Source organism: Phoxinus phoxinus, assembly GCF_949152265.1.
Source record: "Phoxinus phoxinus genome assembly, chromosome: 20".
NCBI classification, from domain to species: Eukaryota; Metazoa; Chordata; class Actinopteri; order Cypriniformes; family Leuciscidae; genus Phoxinus; species Phoxinus phoxinus.
Genome location: NC_136895.1, coordinates 15,510,032 through 15,533,765, shown reverse-complemented (window position 1 = coordinate 15,533,765; position 23,734 = coordinate 15,510,032). Strand labels below are relative to the sequence as shown.

The following is a 23,734-nucleotide window of genomic DNA, read 5'->3' as shown; positions in this document are numbered from 1 at the left end:
TTTGAATCCCATTTTTTCAATGAGGTCTCAGTTGTCCAATCTATATGAATATGGTAATCAAATATGCTAATCAAACAGTGCCATTGTATTACCATCTGATACCATCACTGAACCATGATACTCTTTTGTAAGGCCCAATAAGAAGCCATCTGCCCTGTCCCACTCTAAAAACGACTCAATGTGCGTGCTCTCAAACCCATCTCATATAAGAGCTACACATGGGATATGCGCCGACAGACAAGTGTAAGCGCACCTGGGTGGCATGGTCACACCAGAGAAACATATCCTATCAGAGCCAGGCAATCTTGTTGCTCCGTGGTGGGAACCGAGGATTCGTGAGCCGGACTAATCTTGGAGACAGAGGTCAACAAGTTTGGAGAGTGATGTGGAGAAGCATGACACACCTGTCACATTGCAGCTTCGCCGTGAAATCCAGGCATTACCCATTCAGTGGAATGAAATGGAAATGGAATGAAAGGAAGCGTTACCAAGACTACGCCTGGAGATGGAGTGCGGGGAGGTGAAAATCGGATGTGAAAAAGGAAGAGAAAAGAGAGGGAGAAGAGTGAGGAGATGTCGCGGTTACAGGAACAAAGGGCTGGAAAAAGGAAAGAGAGGGCAACTGCCACTTCTCGTGGGAATATGACCAATAGCGCATGTATATAATCGCTTTCTTTCCTCCATATTCACTGTCAGTGTGGTTTGGATGTTTCTGGATAGCAAAAAAGCATCTAAAAACATTTAAACATTTCAAGACAGACCTACCATGAGATTATTAAATGATATCTGTTTTGTTTGTTTTTAAGTATATTTTCAGAAATGTTCTGGTGAAGAACTACTTGACCCATAATTCTAAAGAGAGAAGTGTGTGTGATTGGAAATTATAATTGTGTTAAAGCATTGTGAATGAAGAATAGTCTCTGCACACTTTCAAACTACTTATATTTTGTATGTATTTGAAAATAAAGTAAAAAAAATATTGAAAATTTGTTTTTAATAAATATTTATGAAAAATATTTATGAAAAATCAGGATATATATATATATATATCCACACACACACACATACAATTATTGTTTTCATATATATATATATATATATATATAAATTCTAATGGTCCAATAATAAAGCCCTGTGGGACCCCATAGTTTAGAGTATCTATAAGCCATTATGCAAAAAAAAAAAAAATCCAAATGTCAGGTTTTATTACCCAATATGTTCTTGAAGATACTCTTATGAAAAAAAATAAAGAAATAAGAAAATAATTCATGTGTCAGATTCTGTACCATTTATGAGAATTTAATATTGTACTGTAGTTTACATCAACCACATCATTCACAATGCTTTATTGGGTTAGTAGTTCATTCCTTTATAGAAGATGTTAGAATATTTGTATAGCTTTAAATCAAATGTGAATCATCTCGAAGATAGTTAGCTTAGTTCATTGGGTTTAGTTCTTGAATGAGAATTTGTCCAAGATTAACTAAAATCCATGTCCATAAAGCATATTAAATTACTATTAAACAGTATGTATCTCCAAACTAGTAGCAAATTATAATTTTTGTATGCATTTGAGTATTTTACAGTAATTTTTCATTTAGGCAGCAGAACAAGCTGACATTCACTCACTATAAAAATGAGGCTAACAGATGAGCCAACCTCACAGCAACATCTCGAGTAAAGCAAAAAAAAAAAAAAAAATCACAACAATTATTTTTTTTTAAAGACAAGCTTTCGAAGAATCAGGTCATCCTGACGAGTAATAATAGCTGCGTCTTTAAATTCACAGCCAGGAACTCTCATTGGGCGAGCTTCAGATGATTAAGAACAGCTCGGAAGGGGCGAGTACATATTTGCCCAACGGCGAGCCACAGCAAATACGACGACACACATGCAAGACACACCTCTGGCGTCTCTCACCAGCATCATTATTTTCTCTTTCTTTATCCTTACATCCTTCTCTCCCTCTCTGAATTTCTTAAAGTAATTCACTCACTTCCTCCCCTCTTCTGACATTCACCATCTTTCTCTCCGCTCTCAGCCACCCCTGGCAGGCTGACAGCCGCAACCCCTCCCTGTCTCCCCAAACCCCTCAGGCGCTTTCTCTCGCACACACACTCTCCCTTTCTTTCTATCTCTCCCTCCCCCCTTCAACCTAGTGACAGGGAGTCTTACTCATCTCCAGCCATAGCCCACAGCGCTCCGCCAACATCTGCTTATATAACTTGGTTTAATTTGAAGTATCTATGCCCGAACTGTCAGGCATCTCTCTCTACTCTCCTTTCCTCTCTCAACATCTCTTCTGTCCTTTTGTTCTGTTCAGATGGGATCCAATAATAATGTTTTCCGAATACGTCCTTAGCATTGTGCTAAAAATGGGGTTAGGGGTTCTAATACTATCAGAGAACATAAAATAATATGCCCGTATTACATTTTTTTATTACATTTATTACTGTATATGATACACCAAATAATTAAGTGCATACTTCACATTCACCCCTCAATTAATTATTGTGGCAGACACGTAAAACATTGAACAGACAAAAACTCGACGTCATTTGAGCAATATCACAGCAACAAGAGTGTCGCACAAATCCGGCAACTGCGAGATAACAATCGTCGCCTCAACAAGTTGTTACTGCGTAACTTACATTTGAATATTCCCAGTTACTGTCTGTTTTTCGGCTATGTAAACAGTTCGAAGAGCCATTGCATATTTCTGAGCAACATGTTCCGTTCCTGAATGAGTCAGCATTTTTGAAAGAATCGATTAAATGATTCATTGATTCATTTCATTTCTGAATAAATCCAAGTTTTTGAATGAATCAATTGAGTGAATATGAACAGGAGTGTTCAACTTCAAGCAGCGTTGCGCAGACCGGTCGTTGTAATCAAAGTACCGCAAGAGTGATTCAAAAGCATACAGAACTGTCCGCTCTCTAATCACTCTCGCGGTACTTTGATGTCATACACCGATCGGTCTGTGCAGCGCCACATCAAGTCGAAGACTCCTATTAAATCAATAAATCACTCAAAAAGAATAATTTGATTGATTGGTTTCTAAATTAATTGGGCTGCATCCAAAAATCGCATACTCTCTTGGGTAGGTTACTTATTTTAAATAAGTAAATCTTTCACGACTACTAAAAAGTATGTTTTATATAGTATGAATGCGTGTTAGCATGAATGTTATCCAGACGTACTACATTCTCCATGTTGTCACTGTCATGTGACCTACCTCGATGGAAATAGGTCATGCAGATACTTTTGCCAACTGTTTATTACTGTGAATTCAGACATTTTACTCTAGTCACATACTGTTTTCTATATAGTAGGGAAGTATGTGATTTCAGGTGCAGCCTTAGTGTTTTTGAACAAAATTGTTAATTGAAGATTTTTTTTTTAGAAGTTTCTGATATGAATCAGTGTTTTGAACAAATCAATGAAGTGAATGACTCACCGATAAAGAGTAACTTGTTTAGTTCCAGAACGAAGCAGTGTTTTTGAACAAAATGGTTGATTGAATGATTCAATGACTCACTCAGAAAAGATTTGGTTGTAAATAAATCAGTGGCTGAATCCAAAATCGCCCCCTAAACCCACATTCACTATTCCCTACGTTAGTCCACTAATACGGTTCACTTGAAGGAGTGAACGAAAAGGAGTGAGCGAATTCGGACAGCCGTTGAGCGTACATCGGTTGTACACTAATTATTGCGGTGCAATGTGGGATTGAATAAGTGCACTCAATAGCGTCCACTATGGTTTTGGACACCAATACAAATGGCTGTCTCCTCAAATAACGGCCTATTTGAGGGTATAGGGGGCGATTTCGGATTCAGCCAGTGTTTTTGATTGAATTGTTAGAGCGAATGATTCAGAGACTAAGATACAGTCGCTTGTCGCCACCTACTGGCATACAAATGTACCCTGCAGAAAATCTCTTTCACATCCAAATTGCGGGCTTAATTAATTATGTAATTTTTTGTAAATAATTTTGCAGTCAACACACTAAATTATTAAGTATACGGAGCGAACCCTCCAGCCCCCCCCAAAAATTACCATAAATGCACTTTCCAAATAATAATACATCCCTAATCTTGTAGTATAGTGATAGTAATCAGGTTGTGGGCCTTACAATGATGGAAGACAGTAAGAGTAGTACTTGGTGCACAAAAGCAAGTCCAAACTAAATCCACACACTAGTTTGAGGAAAAATTAGGTGCTAACTCACTGTGATCTAACCTCAACCTAGTGCTCTACTTGAGTTAATGTGGAATCTTGGTCCTCCAGTGTCGTGGCAGGATACCAAGGGTCCTCTGGCTGGATGTGGGCAGGCAGTGTCGGGCTTGTGATCACTAACGGACTTCCCCGGAGAGTGCGCAAACACATGCAGCGGGAAGATAAGGCCTGCCTGGCTCCCTACTCCTGCTGCTCCAGTAAGTCTCCTTGCACGGGGTGCCAAGAAGCCTCCTTGACAATCTATCGCCAAGTGATGCCTCTATTACAATGGCTGCCCCACAGCTACAAGAGGCCCTGCACCAGCTGCAGCAGATTATAATTAGAGGAACCATGAAGTGCCCCGGACACTGGCAATTGATCTGCCTCTGACAGTCCAATATTTCCACCAGGGAAATAAAACCATGCGTCGCATCGCAGGCTGAAGCAGGGAGAAAATGTGTGTGCGTATGTGTATGCGCGTGGAGGGAAAAAGTGTTAAGGTACAGCGTGGTTTTCACGACTTGTCTGGGACTTGTCTGTTCAAAAAACGTTGTTTTGTTGATTGTGCCATGCAGCCGTCACTCTTTATCACATTGATGTTCAGATGGTCGGCTCTCAAGCAATAAGCACAGGCCCTTTTGTGTCCGACAAGGAAGCGGAATGGAATCGCGGCTTAACCGCGTCAATTGAAGTCATGTTTTCATTTCTCAAATGAGCTGTTTGGGATCTTTTGTTCGCCGTTTCAGTGCGTGGCTGTTTAAGGGTAAAAGTAATTTTGTGTCAATTCAACAAATAAATTAGATTTTTTTTCTTCATCCCGACATGTTGAAGCCATTGAAATGTTTCCCGGTCTTTTGTCTCTTTCCTGTTTTTCCATCAAGCTAAGCAGCAGATAAGTCTCAAAGTCAAAGCCTATCAATGCTGAGCCACTAAAGACATTAGGAAACTACAAGCAAACCAGTAAGCAAGGACCCCAAAAGTCTTTTTATGGTGAAACATGTAATATGGAGAGCACAAGTCAAAATAAAATCTTTTATTCAGCCAAATCAATCTTCTCAAATCAAGAGAAAATTGATGTTGGCGCCGTATGGGTGATTGAGGGTTCAAACCATGGCTTTCAACATTTCCCATTCCATTTATGTAGCAAAAGAAATAAACATGGAATTATTAAATGCAAAAAACATATATTTTGGTTTGCGTTCATATTAATTAGATTATCTATCAATAGCAACATTCCATATTAGAAAGATCCATATTATGCCAGATCTAAATTGACAAACGTTTTCTTTCTCCATTAAAGCAATAAGATGTGAGTAATGTTGTATTCATCTCATTTCATTGTTCTCCAGCATTGTTCCATAAATTATTTGCCAATTACACACTAAATGCCCCCCAATTATACATGAAGTCATCTAACCTACACGCTGACAGTCCATTATTTAATAATATAAATTTTGCATTATGACATCACAAATGAATAAACCATGAGCGGGTGTGAGGAGTAACAGATTGAAATGAGCAACTGTCCTCTTAATTCTGATTAAGCCGTCAGTCAGACTAGCCTGGCTGAGCCGAACGATCAGAAAGAAGCTTCGTCATAAATACTTGAAGACTCAGTAAAACAGACAGAAATGAATGAGCGAGAAAGAGAAACGAGAGGATTTTAATGGTGGCAATGAGGTTTTATCGGGTCCCCTTTTTCATCGAAATTCCTCATGAGACCTTTGAGGACAATGAACTCTGCCATCTTTCATTACAAAACACAAGCGACAAAAAGCTTTTTATCCGTTTCATAACGGGCGACAGAAGCAGACAGTGGGGTTAGATGTGTTCTGTAGTTTGGGGGGTGGCAAATCTTACCCCCATTGTTGTCACATGACTATATCATGTGCATCACATCAGCTGTCTGTGATTTAGGTATTTAAAGTTCAAAATGTGTTTGCAACTGATTTAAAAAATCAGTGTGTGTGTGTGTGTGTGTGTGTGTGTGTGTGTGCGTGCGTGCGTGCGTGCGTACGTGCGTGCGTGCGTGCGTGCGCGTGCATGTGTGTGTAAAAAAATCGCTGCAAAAGATGCTTTCCAACAGGTGTTTTACCATTCGTTGTAAAACTGTGGACCTTTTTTTCAAACGCATCACACCCATTTTTCCGTTGACAGCTGGAAAACTACGATAAAACCTGTTGGAAAGCATCTTTTGCAGCGATTTTTGTGTGAGCATTTCAGTGAACACCCCTTCACGTCTTTGTAAATTAAAGTAGAATGTGTTTTAGGAAGAATATTCCAGTGCACCTATGCAGCCATTGTGGTGGTGGGGGGAAAGCGAAAGAAAACGAAAATTCTCGGGACAGCAGCATCTGTTCAAATTTTAAACTTAACTGTTCTATTTCATCAGAAGCGATCTGAAAACAGGGCTTTAAGTGTAAAATACTGAACTTGTCCTTCAAGGTTTTTGAGGAAAACATTCCTAGATTTTTCTCCATACAGTGAACTTCAATGGGGTCCAACTGGTTAAAAGTTGAGTAAATTATCAGGAAATTTTTATTCTGAAGTGAACTGATCCTTAATATATAGATATAGATATAATGTTCCAATAGATAGCAAACACCCTGAAATATAATTTGGCGTATACATTTTACCCCAGTCTCATTTCTATAAGACAAGTTAAATAGTGTCACATCTTACCCCACGTCACATGCAGAGTCAAGCTATCAGAGATGTATCAGCCTGTGAAACAGTGTATCTTATAGCCAAACATGGAGTACATCAAGGCTCTATGCTTACCCTCATGTCTCATCTCTCTGACAGAAAGTAATGTGCTCTCTTTTCATCTGGGGGCCATGCCTGTATTATCGGTCTATTAGATGTATGGCAAGGCAAGACAATATTAATGGTCTTTCTCCTCTGCAAAATGAAAGAGGACTCTTGGAAAAAAGAAACCACTCTCGGTTTCACTCTCAAGGCCAATGATGGTGCGGCAGATGAAAGGAGATTCGAAATGACCACTCTCTTGCTTGAGTAGCTGCTTTGACATATTGTAGCAGGCCCCTGGTTAGTAAAGGTCTGGGTAATTATGGGGAAAAAATAGCATTTGTGCTGTGCACCATAGCAAATTGTATTGGCTACGACTTAGCAATGGTTTCATGGAGAACCTTTGGCTGTCAAGGCAATGGTTTATGATTTTGGTTGGACATATCTCCTTTCGATATGTCAGAGCCAAAGATTTCATATTGGAAGGCAGCGGAGAGAAAACGAAAAATTAATGACGCTCTGAACACAAGCCTCTTGCTTGATCTTTTCACCTCGTATGACTACTGCTATATTTCAGAGTTTACAATCAGCTTTGTCTTTTGTAAATTATTATTATCATTTATTTATTTATACTATATAATTACTATGTATTACTATATATATATATATATATACACACACACATACATTTATACATATAGGCCTATATATTTACATAGGCCTATATATATAGGCTATATATATATATATATATGAAAAATATATACTGAATATATACTGTATATATGCATGTATACTTTACATATTGTGACTGTGTTGTGTTTTGTTTAATTTTCTCAACGTATTATTATTAATAATTATTAAACAAATATTATTATAAAAATTAAAATACATAAAATATTATTAGAAGTAGTAGTATAAAATATCAGTGTTATCTTGTGTTTTGTTCCTTTTTAATATTTTACTGTAAATAATAATAACAATACATGAATAACTCATAATCATACTAATCCCTTGATTGATCTTTGGCAGTGAGAAAATCAAACAGATAAATTGTTATGATATAATAATAATTCTAAATTATCTTTATTATTATTACTAGTCACTGTCTGGTCATGTGATCTCAACATAGCAGCATCCATTAATTGGTGAGCCAATATCTTTGTGTAAAACTTGATGATTAGCTAATACAATTACAGTGCACATTTACCCTTTTCAGGAAAAAAAAGGGAAAAAAACACCAGCTTAAAAAGCAACAACAAAAGTTCTACAACTCTCCTAACAATAGCAGATTCTCGGAAGAGTGCGGCTATCAGAGATGGCATGGATGATTGAACTTAGAACATCTACTGCATGTAAAGTCAATACCAGGGCTGACACTGGCTTCAATGTCTGACTGCATTAAAGCAGAAATTGTGATCTTTCTGCATGAATGCATGGGCTAGTGATCTAATTCCTCTTGCTGTGCAGCACATTGGGAAAAACTGGGGTGGACATGGTGTGTGTGTGTGTGTGTGTGTGTGTGTGTGTGTGTGTGTGTGTGTGTGTGTGTGTGTGTGTGTGTGTGGTGGGAGGGGGTGATTATAAAGTGGAGTTTGAAGCAAAAGGGGTCGAAGGAGCCTTTCGGCTAATTATAAAGCGCAAGCTTAATTGGAAACCAAAGCAGTTATTTCCTATCATAAGCCCGAGAACGTGTTGTTATCTTTTTTATCTGCTCCATTTATGCAGATAGTTTATAATGAGACCCCATTACAATTATGCACAAACCGAGAACAAAGGCTGACTTGCGCCAAAAGTACAGGACTTTTAAATTAAAATATCTTCTTTAGGTTTGAGCTACACTATCATGCTAACTCAGAGACCTCAGCCTGAGATGCTTCGTGAGATGCCTTAAAGGGACAGTTCACCCAAAAACCAAAATTCATTTTCTTGACTTCTGCGGGAGTCAAGCTGAGTTAGAGGTTCGCAAATACAGGAAAATGGAATTCACACCTTTCATTGGCAATAAAGACTTCGGGGTGAGCGGTCTATATTTAAAAGGCATTAACGCAGGCAAGGCCGGTTGGGTCATGCAGGGAGGCTGTTTGTAGACTGCAAACTGGCTGTAGGGAAGCTTTAGGCACACCACTGCTTCCAATCTCTGGAGAAAAAGCATCGCCACTGAGCAAAAACAAAACAAAAAAGCTTTGATGGGGACGGGATTGCGAGACGCGGGTAAATATGTAGAGCGAGAGGGGCGAGGGAGGGTTCAAAAGAAGCACAGCATTAAAGAGAGAGAGTGGGCACTCGAGCGAGTAAATCTTGGGAGTATTTTTGTCATATGGATGAACAGATTAGCGCGGGCAAAGCAGTCATTAAATAGCCTGAAGGATGTGTGTTCAGGTAAGAAGACGCTTCGGTGTTGAACAGAATGATTTGCTCCTGATTTGCATCCGTCGTTAATTGTATTGCGATGCACTGAGGTGGGGAACAATCGAGGAAGGCGATGCTTCTCAACAGGATGAGTTTGTTTTCACATGCAGCACGCACACGCTTTGGCACGCTGTCAAACGTTGGAATAGCATGCAAGCTGAACCTTTTTTCCCCATTTAGTCGGCTGACAATGCACGAGGATGGGAAAGCAATTATTTGTTTTCCTCTGAAAGTCAAATTTGTTAAAAGAAATGCATTTACAATCATCCAAACTGCTGAAGCAGTTGACTGTGTTCCATAATGGCAGGTAGGCTGTCTGTCTGAAGCCCATGGACAGATTTCTTCACTGGAACAAACTCAATTGAATCCAATGCATAAAATGCAAAAGCTACGCCAATTTAAAACAACACAATTGAATTCTCATCTGCTCTCAACAATCCCCTTTGGCGAGCACAATTACGTACGTGTTAAAGACGAGGACCAAACGGCTGAAGCAGTTTCAGCACCTTGGACAGCAACACTGACAGCCTGAAGACATGGGAACTAACAATGACAAACAGACAATATGTGCCAGTGTAATAGCCTGTACTAATATATGATTTGATCTAACAAAAGAGGACTATTATTCAAATGATTAATCCCCATATATAACATATAATTGTACAAATTATCAAATAAATAATAAAATAAGTATAAATAATAATAAGTATAAATAATAATATCAGTATTTATTAATAATATCTGTATTATTATTATTATATACATACATATACATATATATATATATATATATATATATATATATATATATATATATTCTATAATAAATTATAAAATAAAAATATATGCAACAATTAGTAATAATATTGCCATTAATAATATTAACTATTATGATTATTATTATTAAAAAGTTTAAACCACAGATATGATCCCAGAAACCTACAAACTATGTGACCAAATAAACCTAAAATAAAAATATACTAAAGTGGTACTACTACACAAATTTGTTAAAGCCTATTACTAGCACCCATAAAACTTCCTATTGAGCTATTTTGCTAAACCAAAAACACCTACAAATGATATGATAACAAAAAAAAGAAAGAAAGAAACACCATGAGGAGAACAAAGGCAAACATACCAAAAGAGGAAAGGTTCCCTTTTTACACATGCGGCCTTGACGTATGGTAGTGCGTGGGTATGAGCGGCTAAAAGCGGCGCTTTAAAACAGGATTTGTAATCTTCAGGCTGCTGCTCCCAGAGCTACTGACTGCTGACAACTCACTACTGACTTACCAATCCTGTGGGTGGTGGTCTCACTAAAACCCTGTAATTCCTCATCTCAGAATAATGCATAGCTTTTATCGGAGTAAAAAACTTCTCATTCTCTTGCACATCGATTAGTTCTCAACAGCCTTACTAAATCAAATACTGTATACAAGGAGCTGTGGATGAGCTAATGCAACATTTTGTCAACTTAATTCCATTGCATGCAATCAATTTAAATTTGTAATAGACGTTTACTTAATACATTTGCAATGGGAATACAAGATTACATTTTTTTCAGACCCAGACCAACAAATATCAAAAATTGCTGCAATTATGATTTTAATCTAACATCCATCAAGTAGTTTATTATTATTATTATTATGAATTATTATGCTACTAAATTAAATTGTCTAAAGTCATAAACTATCAACAGCAAATGTTTGGTTAAAAAAAATATGTCAAATGATTTTATATATATATATATATTAATCATTAAGAATAATATGAGCTTTTTTGTAAAGGAAAAGACTGTCTTATTTGCAGCTCTCTCACTAGAAAATGTGTTTCCAACTCCGCCCTTACTTAAAGCACCGCACAGAGATTCATGGAGCACTTGTCTATTTTTAGCCCAGGCTAAGCCATTTAAATCTGTGCCATGATCTTAATTCGATACCTGAACTTAATTAAACTCATCCCCAGGACCAAAGGGGCTTGAATGTAGCCAATTAGTCTCATAGTGCAAATGACGACAGACTGCTTCATTTATTCTCGTGTAACTTCTCGGTAATGAATAATGCATGGTCTGTTTTCAGATGCGTTCCCTCACAGATAAGAATGAGGAGATCTAGCCGAGATGGCTTTTTGTTCGGTTTGGATTATGTCACCGTTAAATGTACGATTATGACACATCTTTTGAAAAGTAGTATGCGGTTTTTTTCTACTATCATTTACTCACCCTCATGCAAACTGACTTTTTTGTCTTCATTGACCATAAAAGGAAAAAAGAGGAGGAGATTTGTCTTCATTGACCATAAAAGGAAAAAGGAGGCGGAGCTTTGAGTCTGACAGCCACTGATCATCTGGACAAATATTAATTTGTGTTATATTACCTTGGCATTAAATCATAGAAAACTAGTTACGGCTATTTGGTGTTTCTAATACAATGGCTGAAGGAGTGGTGGCAAATTTGGCATCTTCTGGCCAATGCCGTGATCAATCTCTCAATATTTTTTGCAAAGTTATAGAAACGCAATCATGATCTTTTCGTTTGCTATTAGAGCAAATGGGAATGCAAAATGTATTTTTCATTCACGAGAGAGTTCCGGAAGTAAAAACTCAATTTCTCCATATAGGGAAATGCTTTATTTAACGATAACTTCTGACTTCTAACGATAACAACCTTCTGTGAGGCGCGATGTTGTTAATCGATGATATTTGATTCTCCTGATGCCATCAGCCCACATTATTTCAACATATTCTTAAAATAATAGTGTTTAACAGCAGAATTTGTGGTGAAAAACTAGGCTACATTACCAATGATGCTGTTCAGAAAATTCCACCAATCAGAGAGTCGAAACAATAAAAATGGCCAAAATAGCTCATTAGCTCCGCCCACTTACATTAAGCACTGCCAATGACTTAATCAGGTTGGTCTCCATATGCTCTCAAAATACTTAAACATTTGTATATGAGCGTATTTTGCAATAAACTTAAAATATATTGTTTTAAATACATATATAAAAAAATCAACATTTTTAATTAGATTTTTCTTTTCGCAATGCTTCATGGGATTGTAGTTCTTTCCCTCACTAAAGTTTTTAAGTAGACACCCTTGTAACTTTGAATTTTTGTCCGATTTTCAAATACTTCTTTGCTTCAAATCAAAATGTGTAATGGTATGAATTCACCTCGTAGCTGATTAGCTTGGTTCATGGCTTATAACGTCTTAATAAAGACTTATTTTGAAATCCCTATGGGAGAAATGAATGGGAAAAAATACTTCCGGAACCAGCGCCGCTGAAAAAAAAAATAGGGCACTGCTGTACTCTATTTACCCAAATGTGACGACTTCCGCTTCTGAGAACAACGGAATTGAGAGAAGGGTCCTTTCACTTTCGCGTCCTTTCACGTATGAAAGTTCAGAGCAATCTGAGGGCGAGTACATTTATTGATAATTATAACAAGCATTTATTTATTTCAAGAGATTACTGTGTGTATTGTCTATTTGCTTGTTCATTAGTTGATTAATGATGGATCATAAATCAAAAATGTAATTCTAAGCACAATTTGCCCCATCAATAAATGAGCCCTACACTTCATAAACGATTGTTAAAATTCCACAGAAATATATACGGTCCTATTTTATACCTACACTTGAACTGCCAAAGTGATAAAGCATTTCATATGCTGCACACCTTGTGTTGTTTTCCCTAATGGGATACAATCTGGTCGCTATCACATTATAATGAGGGACATCTCTAGCGTGATGCACTAACAGACCCTGTCCTCCCTGACAGCAAATACTGTTTTCGAAGAGGAAAAAAAGAAGCATGGCATATTTCTGTATAGCTAATTTCCCTCAAAAACACACTGTGGGATAAAAAGCAATATTTTCTGCAATAAAACTGGATATAGACAAACAATAACACCATAAAAGAGAATGTATTTCAAAAAAGAAGTTTAACACATGCATAAATAGTAGGCTAGGTAAAACCACTTTCATCAGCTCCGCCTGGCAAAAGATGAACACGCTTTTACGCAGTAGTACTGAAGGCCTTTGAGGTAATTTTCACTACAAACTGAAACAAGATGGCGCCGTTGCAAGTCACGTGTACAGAGCGCGAGACCGAAGTGTATGAGAGAAGAAAGTAGCGCCGGCCGATTTCAGTTCGGTCACGTTTACTGTTGTTTCGTCGAATTTTCGCGGGTGAAATCCAAACATATACATCGGGAATTATATTTTCAAACAGATTTAGCAACGGGTTCAAACAGGTAGGTCTATTCATATACTATAGCTACACCACCTTCCTTTACCCCTCACAGCGGTATCGTGTTTACATATGACGACGGCACATTTTTGAAAATAATATAGGCCAAGTCGGCTAGATGGCGCAATTGACCGTTCGCAAAGACCCGCCACTTTTTTACAATGTCTGCCATGCCGTTCTTCTCAAGCAGTGAAAAATACACGCGGAGGAAAGAATACACCGACGACGCGCAGGCAGACAGGACAGATGAGAGCAGGTGACTTTTGATATGAAACAAAGTCTCAACTTTCAAATTTGGTCATTTTTTCAAATAAATTTAAACAATAAATAGCCTACCGTTTTGTCGTGACGCCTCATGAGCTGCTAGTGAACCGATCATATCTTCCTTCTAGTTAATTTATACAGCATCAAATAAACATGAATGTACTCATCAGAAGGAATGTTGTTTCGACCGTGGTTTTTCAAGTTCAAATCTACCGACATTAATCTAATCTACTAACTCTCCTGGCTGCTTTGTCGGACGTGGCGGATTATGATTGGTCAGATCGCCTGTCAATCAAACTCCCTGCAAAGGGTGAATTGCAATTCACCTTTGGCTAAGCCCCGCCCCCCTTAGTTACTGTTGCTACCTCCGACAACTTCATCTGGGCTCTGGTTTGGTATCAACATGGCTTATGCTGTGACAGCTCTTCCTGCTGAAATTTTATCAAACTTTTATAAAGCAGCAAATAAAGTGTCCGATAGAAGTAGGCAGAAGGGGCTCAGTGTGCGTTTGAAGGCTTTATTCAAGACATTACCGGTGAAACGCAAGCAGCAACAAGGCATCCAAATACAGGCAAAAGCATAAGTTAACGGTCACAGTCAAAAAATGAACCACCTAATATCCTAATCGAGACGGAGGCTGTGACTAACAATATCAGGAGAAACACTGTTCATACAAAGCTGGGTAGGTCTCTATTCACTTCTATAATCGTTATTATTTACAAAGCAAACGGACTACGCGAGTATAAAGTTGTATGTATTAGCAGCGTGTGCTAGCGTATCAACAATTAGGGCAGAGAACCGAAATCATAACCTAAACAGCATAAAACTGTCTAACTAGTAGCCTATAACTTCACACACAGTAAGGTTAAAAGGTAAATGTATCTTAGAGCAAAGGTGAGCTTGTTGATCCTTGAGGGGTTTCGCTGACTGAGGACGTCCACACAGTTTAATCCAAAGACGACACTTGTCAGTATTTAACTTCGGTTTTGGGAAGGGGAAAAAACGGACACCCCCTCCAACCTCTCTGGGAAACGCGTATCTGTTTTACAAATGCCCCAGGCACAACGTTTAACCATATTTTTTATAAAACGACGACGTAATAGCCTGCCGAGACCAAAAATATGAGCCTCCTGCGTTGAAGTCAATGGAGCGCCATGAAAAAGTGTCGGACCCTCTGTGGGAGCTCGTTCTTGGGTGCGCTGTGATTGGTCAATCTACATTCTAGGGCGTGGCTTAGCCAAAGGCGAATTGACCAATCAGAACACAGTATATTAGAGAGATGTGAAATGGTAACAAATTTATAATACTAATTTAGAATTTATAGTTATCATCACAAGCTATAATCGTTGCCTAACATGTTCATTGTGTCTTCTTAATTGACTGCTAACATTTACAAAACGCATATTATCTTATAGATTTTATTTATACGTGTTGAATATTATATATTTGACACTCATCTCTGACTGATAACAGAATACTCCCAGGTAACATTCAAACATGCATTCTCTGTGAAGCGGTTTTGACAATATGTATTGTTACATTATTATGAAAAGCATGAATTGAAAAAAATATATAATTTGAAAGTATTAATATACTGTAGGCCAAATATATGCTGTCTAAGATATATTAATATATGGGGGGGGGGGGGGGGGGGGGGGTTGTTTGCTTTAATGACAACACAAACTTGTTGTAGAGATCATGTAATCTCAAGTAGTGTAAAACTTAAAGATCATGCTATCCAGAATTATCTAAAGTGATTTAATAAAAAGACCCGCAAGATCAATGTCACTAAATTGATTACGTGATTAGTGACAGAATATTATATATATATAACTCATTTTATGTGTCTTCACTATTAATGAGTCAACATTTGCTTGATGTTCTGTCATCTAATTACCTTTCGCCCACCCTGAGAAACAGGGAGTGGAAACTCATATGCATGCCATTTTTCCATTGCAGAATCCTGGGAAAGTGCCAAGTGACTTGGACAAACCCTGTGATGGGCTGTTGCTCTTCCTAATGCCACGATGGTGCTGCGCTGAAGCATGGATGGTCTCAGGATGGATGACCACAGGAGCTGGCAAGCAGGTGAAATTAGAGTCTATGATGCCTCTCTATGGAGAACCCAAAAATAAAGCCTTGGAGGAAGCTGACCCTTAGGAGCCACTACTGCGCATCCACCCACGTACAATGAATGTGGTGTTATTAGACACCGGGCAGCCCTTAAACACAGACGAGAGCTGCAGGATGTGTGAACCGGGGGGGTTCATGCAGTCTGCGGCCTTTTTAAAGTGAAATATAATAAGCTGGCAGTATATATCCAGTGTACATTGTGTGGGGGTTTATATCTATTTATCTTTTCCTGTTTATGTCTGAAAATGATGCGGGTTTGAACAACTGATTGGATGCATAACATGAACTCTTTTCTGTAAAAGTATTCTGTGGCAGTACCATAGTACAGTGGTGGTAAAACTACAATGGTTCTGAAATTCATGTAGCATGGATGTATTTAAAAGAATACCATAGTAATGCCAGTGTACATGTCCAAAAAGGAACTTTTCATGTGTTATAATAATGTTTGACAATAATATTGTTTTACAATATACTACATTATTTAAATGGCACCTACATACCTATTTATATGGTACACACAAAAAAAATTGTAGGCCTTTTTTTAAGATTGACATATTTAAATTGTATGGTAAAATTCCATCAAACTGAATTGAATAATCCTAACATGAGTAAAGAAATAGAGCTTAATTAAACATTTTGTATTAATCTTAATAGAACAATATACCATTTATTTTATGTGATTTTAATTCATAAACATTTTCATTTTTTCAAATGTATGAATACGAATCAGAAGACTTATATAAAATGTTTTATTAAGCTCTAATTTAAAGCTCTAAATTTAATTCATAATATGAATATGTAAGGATTATTCAATTCGATTAAATGGAATTTTACTATACAATTGAAACTTGTCAATCTTTAAAAAATAAAATAATAATACATTTTGAATAATAATAAGATTTTTTGGTACTTTTTGTATTATATACGCATAGTATAGTACGCATTTGTTTGCTATATTCATATACCATGGTATTTAAATTATACTTAAGGGTACTTCCAATGGGAAAAAACTTTAAGTTTTAGCTACATTTAGGCTAACTGTAACAGTACATCATTATGGTAATCAATAGTTTTTTTAATACCTTGTCCAAAAAAAATGGTAATACCATGGTGCATAATATCATGGTACCATTTAATTACCATATTCATAAATCTCGTTATTTATTATTTATATTATTTATTTATTCCAAGGCACCATGGTTTTGCTATCAGTGTTGACTAAAACTAATACAAATAATTTTTGCTCATTGAAATACAAAATATCATAAATAGAAATATTAATAAAGCACATAACTAAATGACAAAAAATTTAACTAAATTTTAAATATAAAAAGTGAAAATATGAATAAATATAATAGTATATATATCATCATGGTAGTATTATAAAACAAAATATCCTATTGATCTGCTTGTAATGCCACAAGATAAGGAGGGTAAAATGAGGACATTTTTAAGTTGGGACCTTAAAAGACGCCCCTCTGTTGGGTGGTGGGTCGCTGCCGTATGCCCAAACTCGTCACTGAATCTTCCCTTTTCTAATCGAAGGGAACAAAGGATAGTATATCCATGTGGAAGACTGCCTTCTGCCCGACAGTGACACAGATCGATACATCGTAAATTATAAATAAGGGGAAAATAGGGTAAATAAACCCAGTAAATAAATGTGTGGTTGTCTTGTCTCCCCCTCCTCCCGTTCTCTCACCTAATGGATCGTGGATTGTGCATCGGTCTGGTATGTAGTTTTCCACTGTTGCCATGGCGACTGGCCAGCCAGCCCCGGAGGCGAGAGGTGACGGCGAGCTACAACTCAATTCAGCTCACAAACACATGCACACACAACTCAGAAACGGGCCTTAGAGCGAAGACACACACACACACACAGACAAAATATATATACACACTCATGCATGCAACAAACAGCTCGTTTAACCCCAAAGGGCCGATTTACAATAGAAGTATTACTTCAAAAGGGTGTGTTTCAGCTACAGGCAATTTTATTGGCCCCTTTACAATTCTAAATTAATGTATTGACCCTCTTGGCCGGACAATGCGGCGCTATTATATGAAAAACATGTATCACCGTAAGTTTGTGTGCTATCTGGAGGCACCAGGGCAGCGTGATTGCTTTCCTTTTTCTTTCCCCCTCAAAGAACACCACAATATTCAGTCTGTGCGCCGTATAGTGCCACGCTGACATCTTAATGATTATCCCCGGGAGGTTTTTGGTGTTCATCATGGTTCTCCATAATGGATCAGTTCGCCGTGGCACGCCGCTCAGCGCAGTTCACGACCAGAAGCCGCAGTAGGCTGTGAAGTTTTTTTTTTCCCTCCTCAGACAAAGACAAAGAAAAACAGTTTGACCAATGCGCTATTCATTTTTATCTAACTTTGGGCGGCAGACTTTCCTTAATGAGAGTGGACAACATGGCGAGCGGCTTTCAAAGATGTTGATCGGCTCGTCACACGGAGTGGTTGGGCTCTAAATTGCCTCCCCGACGCGCCGCGGGCGGATTGGCCCCAGCTGTGAGGCATCCGCGCTTATGCTCCGAGGAGGAGATCTCTAGATGCCGAGGCCCACTCCCCTGCCAGCAGCGAGGCGAACAAATGACATTTGTGTCACTTGATGTCTCCTCGCAACACGCAGTTAGAGTTTGATCAGAATTTAAATATGTTTAGCCTACGTTCCTCTAAACTTTAGTCTAACTTTACTTCTGCAATTCTGCAGTTTGTATTCTAGCAGGAAGGACAGCAGCACAGCACTGACTCAATTATGCATTTCAGCACTGGACAGCGACTATACGCCAGTGACTTTCTACAAGTGGTGCACATTTTGCTTACTGTTGAAAGGATGGTTCACCTAAAAAATCATCATTGACTCACCCCGGTGTCGTGTTCCAAACCTGTATGACTTTCTTTCATCTGTAGAACACAAAAGAAGACATTTTAACAGTTTTTGTCCATACAATGAAAGTCAATAGGGTCAAAACAACACTGAAGCCCACTGACTTTTATTATGTGCACAAAAAAAGACTTTTCAAACTATATCTTCTTTTGTGTTACATAGAATTTTACATGATGGTTTTGATTCAATTCCAGTCCTGGACAGCAGAGCGATTCGAAAAGCAAAGTTACTAAATAAAAACTTTAAATGCAGGCATGTAGACTTGTTTGAAAGTTTTTTTTTTATTATTAAAAAGCTTTACATTTTAAGGTTTACACATCCTTATAGACCGAGAAAATGATAGATTGTTAGATATATAGAATGATAGACAGAATGAAATAACTTTAGTTAGAGCGATAGAACTTTAGATAGAGCGTACAATAGAATGATAGAACATTAGATCAAATGAGATAGAATGATAGAAATACCACCAGTAGAAAGAATGGATGAAAGGATGATTAAACATTAGAATAAAAGAATGATAGAATGTTAGATCATCAATAAAAAGAATGTTAGATAAAAAAGAGCAACAGAAATAACAAGAACAACAGACAGAACAAAAACGAAAGAATTAAGGAATGACAGAAGGAACACAAGAATGACAGAAAGAACGATAGATAGACAGATAGATATATAGATAGATAGATAGATAGATAGATAGATAGATAGATGATCCCTGAGTCAATAATACATTTCAGCACCGGACAGCGACCTGCAGAGCCTAGAGTTTCCAGCACAGGCCTTAACTACATAAAACAATTGGATTTAAACTTCCTTTCCAGGAGAACAGAGACATCTAGTCACACTTTCCGCACTTCCATATGGCATATGTTCTAAACCAGCTCAACATGATCGACAAGAACTCAGTTCTCGAGGGAACGGGGACTTGATAATATTCTCACATTACATAAATCAACAGGCATCCACAAAACTGTGCAGCCCGACCAGGAATATCCCTTTAAATCCGGATCAGCGTTCAATGCAAATGACCTCGACTCGACCACCTACGATGCGCTTTCCCCGTGTGCCCATGTTCAGAGTCACGACCTCACATGCTCCGCGCGTGAGTGTTGGCGGCCTCGCTTCCCTAATCTAACCTCCGGGGATCACGGACAGTCCCTTATCACGACTCCTGTCAATCAAACGTAATGACACAACCCACAGCGAATCGGACGGGGGCCTCGTATCCGCTGACAAATGCAGTGCCCTACCTTCTGCGTCCAGGGCAGATCTGCCTTTCAAATGAGCGAGGGAGAGAGGGATCGAGAGAGATAGAGATATAATGAGAGAGAGGAGGGGTTTCTCTCTGGTTTTAACGTGAACTTCTGCTCTCACACCCCGCTGAAAGTATGGCTTCAAGCTGTCGACATGACCCGATGTCCTCGCCTCCTCCTGATTTCTCTCTCCTTCCTCTTAGTCGTTCCCTCTAGCTAGTGCTAATCTCCCACTCCTTATTGCTCGATCCGTCTTCGCTGGATCCATTGCCTCAGAGACCCCGCTTCTTTTTGTTTGTCATTCTTTATCTCTCTAATTCTAAACAATCTTTCTAGTTTCGCAGCACCGGGCGTCTTTCATTCCCTCTCCGTCGTGATCGGAAGGGGCCACGTGTCGGAAACAATTAGGACCGGAAAAGTGTCTGAAGAAATCTTGGTATCTCAGTGATAACATGTCATGAGTTATTCTATATCACAGTTTCTGCTGCAAATTCAATGGGGGGAAAAATGGTTTATATGTTAAATAACCATGTGATAATGAACAATTATGTAACTCATTTCCCTCATTTTTACATTTAGATTTCCTTTGCCGTCATCTAGTTCATCTTTAAAAACAGTCATTATAAGGGATAGTTCACCCGAAAATCATTTACTCGCCCTCAAGTTGTTCAAACTGTATGAGTTTCTTTGTTCTGCTGAACTCAAAAGAATATATTTCGAAGAATGTTGGTAACCAAACCGTTTTTGGGCACCATTGACTTCCATAGTATTTATTTTCCATACTAGTTAATGAACACTTTGTCTATTCCAGTATCACGGCTCCAGCCTCCAAAAACCTTCAGAAACCACTGGCCACTATTTGTCTTTCCCACATCCTCCCCACCTTTTCGTTCTTTCAAAGAGCTCGCTGGACCGCACCTGCGCTCACAAACCAGCTAAGGGGACAGGAAGACAGATTGGCAGGCGGGAGATGTGGGTCTTCACCGGGGCCCTCGTTCAGCCCTCATTCCTCCTGTCCTGAAGCCAGGCTCCTTCAGACAAGACCCCAGAGAGAGAGCACTGTGCCGTAAGTACAACCACTACAACTCTGGCTCGTGTACACACACACACGCGCGTGCGTTACGCACGGCTAACCCAGATCACAACGTCACATGACTCAATCCCACAGACGGCTGCTCCCCGGACCAGCTACAACCTGAAATAGACTAAAAATACCAAAATAAAACACATTAATATTTCTCTTCCAACTTCCAACTCATACAGCCAACAAAAAAAAGTACTTGTGCCACAAGAGCGCCTAACTAATAGCCCGTTTTGGAAGATTATTTTGTTTTCAAGGCATTTTACCATAACTAAGAGGGTCATATTTGTAATGGAAGACAGAAATTGGCAACAGTCCCGGATATCTGGAGAACATTTAGGACTCGAACAGGCAGCAGAACTCCACTTCAATCTGAAGCGTAAATTGTGCTTAAGAGTGAAACAGAAGGTAAGAACAAGAAATTCCAGGCAAAAAGTTGTGGTAACGGGACTGTTCTCCAATCTCAGTTAATTAAGAAAAGCCGTGTCGGCAGTGCAGATAAGGAAGCCATTAGCTTGTTTATGTGCTGTTGTTGTTGTTCCTTCTCACAGGAATGTGCCAAAGTGCACTGCCAGCTTTTCACTAAATATCTTAAAAAGAGCAAATGGCTCATGGGAGGGTGAGGTTTGGCTAAACATCTGGCAAATGTAGTAGAGGGGAAAAGAAAAGAAAAGAAAAACATAGTACCACCATGGCACTTTTTGTTAGTATACCTTAATATACCATGGTATTTACGGGGTAAGTACTTTAAAGAGTTATGGAAGCTACAAATGCTTTGGTAAATCAAAATAAGTGATAATTATTAGATAAAAGTGGCAATTATGAGATAAAGTCGAAATTTACACGACAAACTGTAGAAATTGGGATACAAAATCTAAAATTTACAAAATCAAATTATGACAAAAAGTCAAAACTATGAGATGAAAAAGTCAAAATTATCAGATAAAAAAAACAATTATGGCGAAACTGGATACTAGTTACCTAAATAAATTGACAAAAAGTCAAAATTGGGAAACCAATTAAAAACATTTGCATAATGTCATATCAACATTTGCATAATACCATAATTATGGCAAAAATATAGAAATTGAGATACAAGTGTCAAAATTAATAACATAATTATGATAAAAAGGTCACAATTATGACAAAAAGTGATGATTATGAGATAAAAAGTTGAAATGATGAGATAAAAAAAAATGGCATAATACCATAAATATGGCAAAAAGTCGAAATTGGGAGACAAAGTGTCAAAACTGACCAAAAATAAATAGACAAAAAGTCAAAATTGGGATACAAAGTCAAAATTGACAACATAATTATGATTTAAAAAAGACAATTTCATATTTTATCTCATAATCATGACTTGGTATCACGTTTAGAGCTCATAATTATGAGGGCTTTCGTAAAGAATACTGTGGTAAATGTATTAAAAAATAATCTTACCATTTAAAAAAAGTTTCATTGTATATTCATTGTCATGATATTTACACAAAGAAAGAAAGAAAGAAAGAAAGAAAGAAAGAAAGAAAGAAAGAAAGAAAGAAAGAAAGAAAGAAAGAAAGAAAGAAAGAAAGAAAGAAAGAAAGAAAGAAAGAAAGAAAGGACTATGTTAATCCAGCCTTTTCTCTTGTTTCAGGGTTGTGGGGAGTGAAATCCCTGAGGATCACTCTAGTGCAATGGCTTTTTACTATGTACATTACAGCCCTGTGCCATTACACACACACATACACACATACACACACGCCGTGTAACGCTGCAGTCATATGTCTGCATCTCTCCTCCATTGTGGTAAAGCCATAACAGCGGAAGCGGCACTATAAAACTTCATGAAGTGAGAAGCACAGTCTCGTGTGCAGCTCCGCTGTGATTTCTCATATGACAGCACAGGAGACTTTCTATTCATCACACACTGCTGGCCATGTAACTGCATTACCACAAACCCCGGACGCAAATATCCACCGCAATACACACGCTCACTTCATTGTCAAGTCAATGAATCAGCGGATTTGAGAGAGAAACGGACAAATAGAGAAAGACAAGCAGACAGTGGGAAACATGCTCAAATTTTCCAAAATCCAAAGGCAAACAAATGTTGAAAATGATATTAGAGATTATCAGAGAAATGTAGAATCACTGTTTGCCTTGTAGATAGAAATCAACGACTAAACAAAGGCGATTTGCTGTGCTGTTGTTTGTGCATTGCTACTTTAAATCCATTTCCAATGCGGTTACATGATATTCAACAAAAACTGCTGTATTTATATTCTGAATTTTATATGACTTTGTGTTCCCTGAAAACTATTTTTTTAATTTTCTAGAATATATTTATTTGTTTTATAGTCAGTAGTATATCTTACAGTTCATTAAAAAGTAATAATAAATAAAAAATAAAAAACAACAATACAAATAAAAATATTATATCATTTATAAAATATAATTATTTAAAAAATACAGTGGGATCCAAAAA

At 37.9% G+C, this 23,734-nt stretch overlaps 1 protein-coding gene and 1 long non-coding RNA gene across 32 annotated transcripts in view; one reads left to right on the top strand and one right to left on the bottom strand.

Moving 5' to 3' along the window:
* The window catches only part of celf5a (cugbp, Elav-like family member 5a), a 226,891-nt gene that overhangs the window by 155,263 nt on the left and 47,894 nt on the right, over positions 1-23,734 (bottom strand). For 6 of the 31 annotated variants that reach the window (XM_079593231.1, XM_079593225.1, XM_079593228.1 and 3 more), the window contains exon 1: positions 13,971-14,118. The exons of 21 other annotated variants lie outside the window; for them this stretch is intronic. In XM_079593231.1, coding sequence (XP_079449357.1) covers positions 13,971-13,991 — 21 coding nt within the window. In that variant the 5' untranslated portion in view covers positions 13,992-14,118. Of the gene's footprint in view, positions 1-13,970; positions 14,141-23,734 lie in introns of those variants that run through there. 4 more of the 31 variants (XM_079593232.1, XM_079593236.1, XM_079593234.1 and 1 more) reach the window with 2 other exon arrangements.
* LOC306988326 lies at positions 13,480-23,632 on the top strand. The gene is made up of 4 exons (XR_013795372.1): positions 13,480-13,638; positions 15,858-15,986; positions 20,998-21,252; positions 22,904-23,632. It is a non-coding gene; the product is annotated as an uncharacterized lncRNA (long non-coding RNA).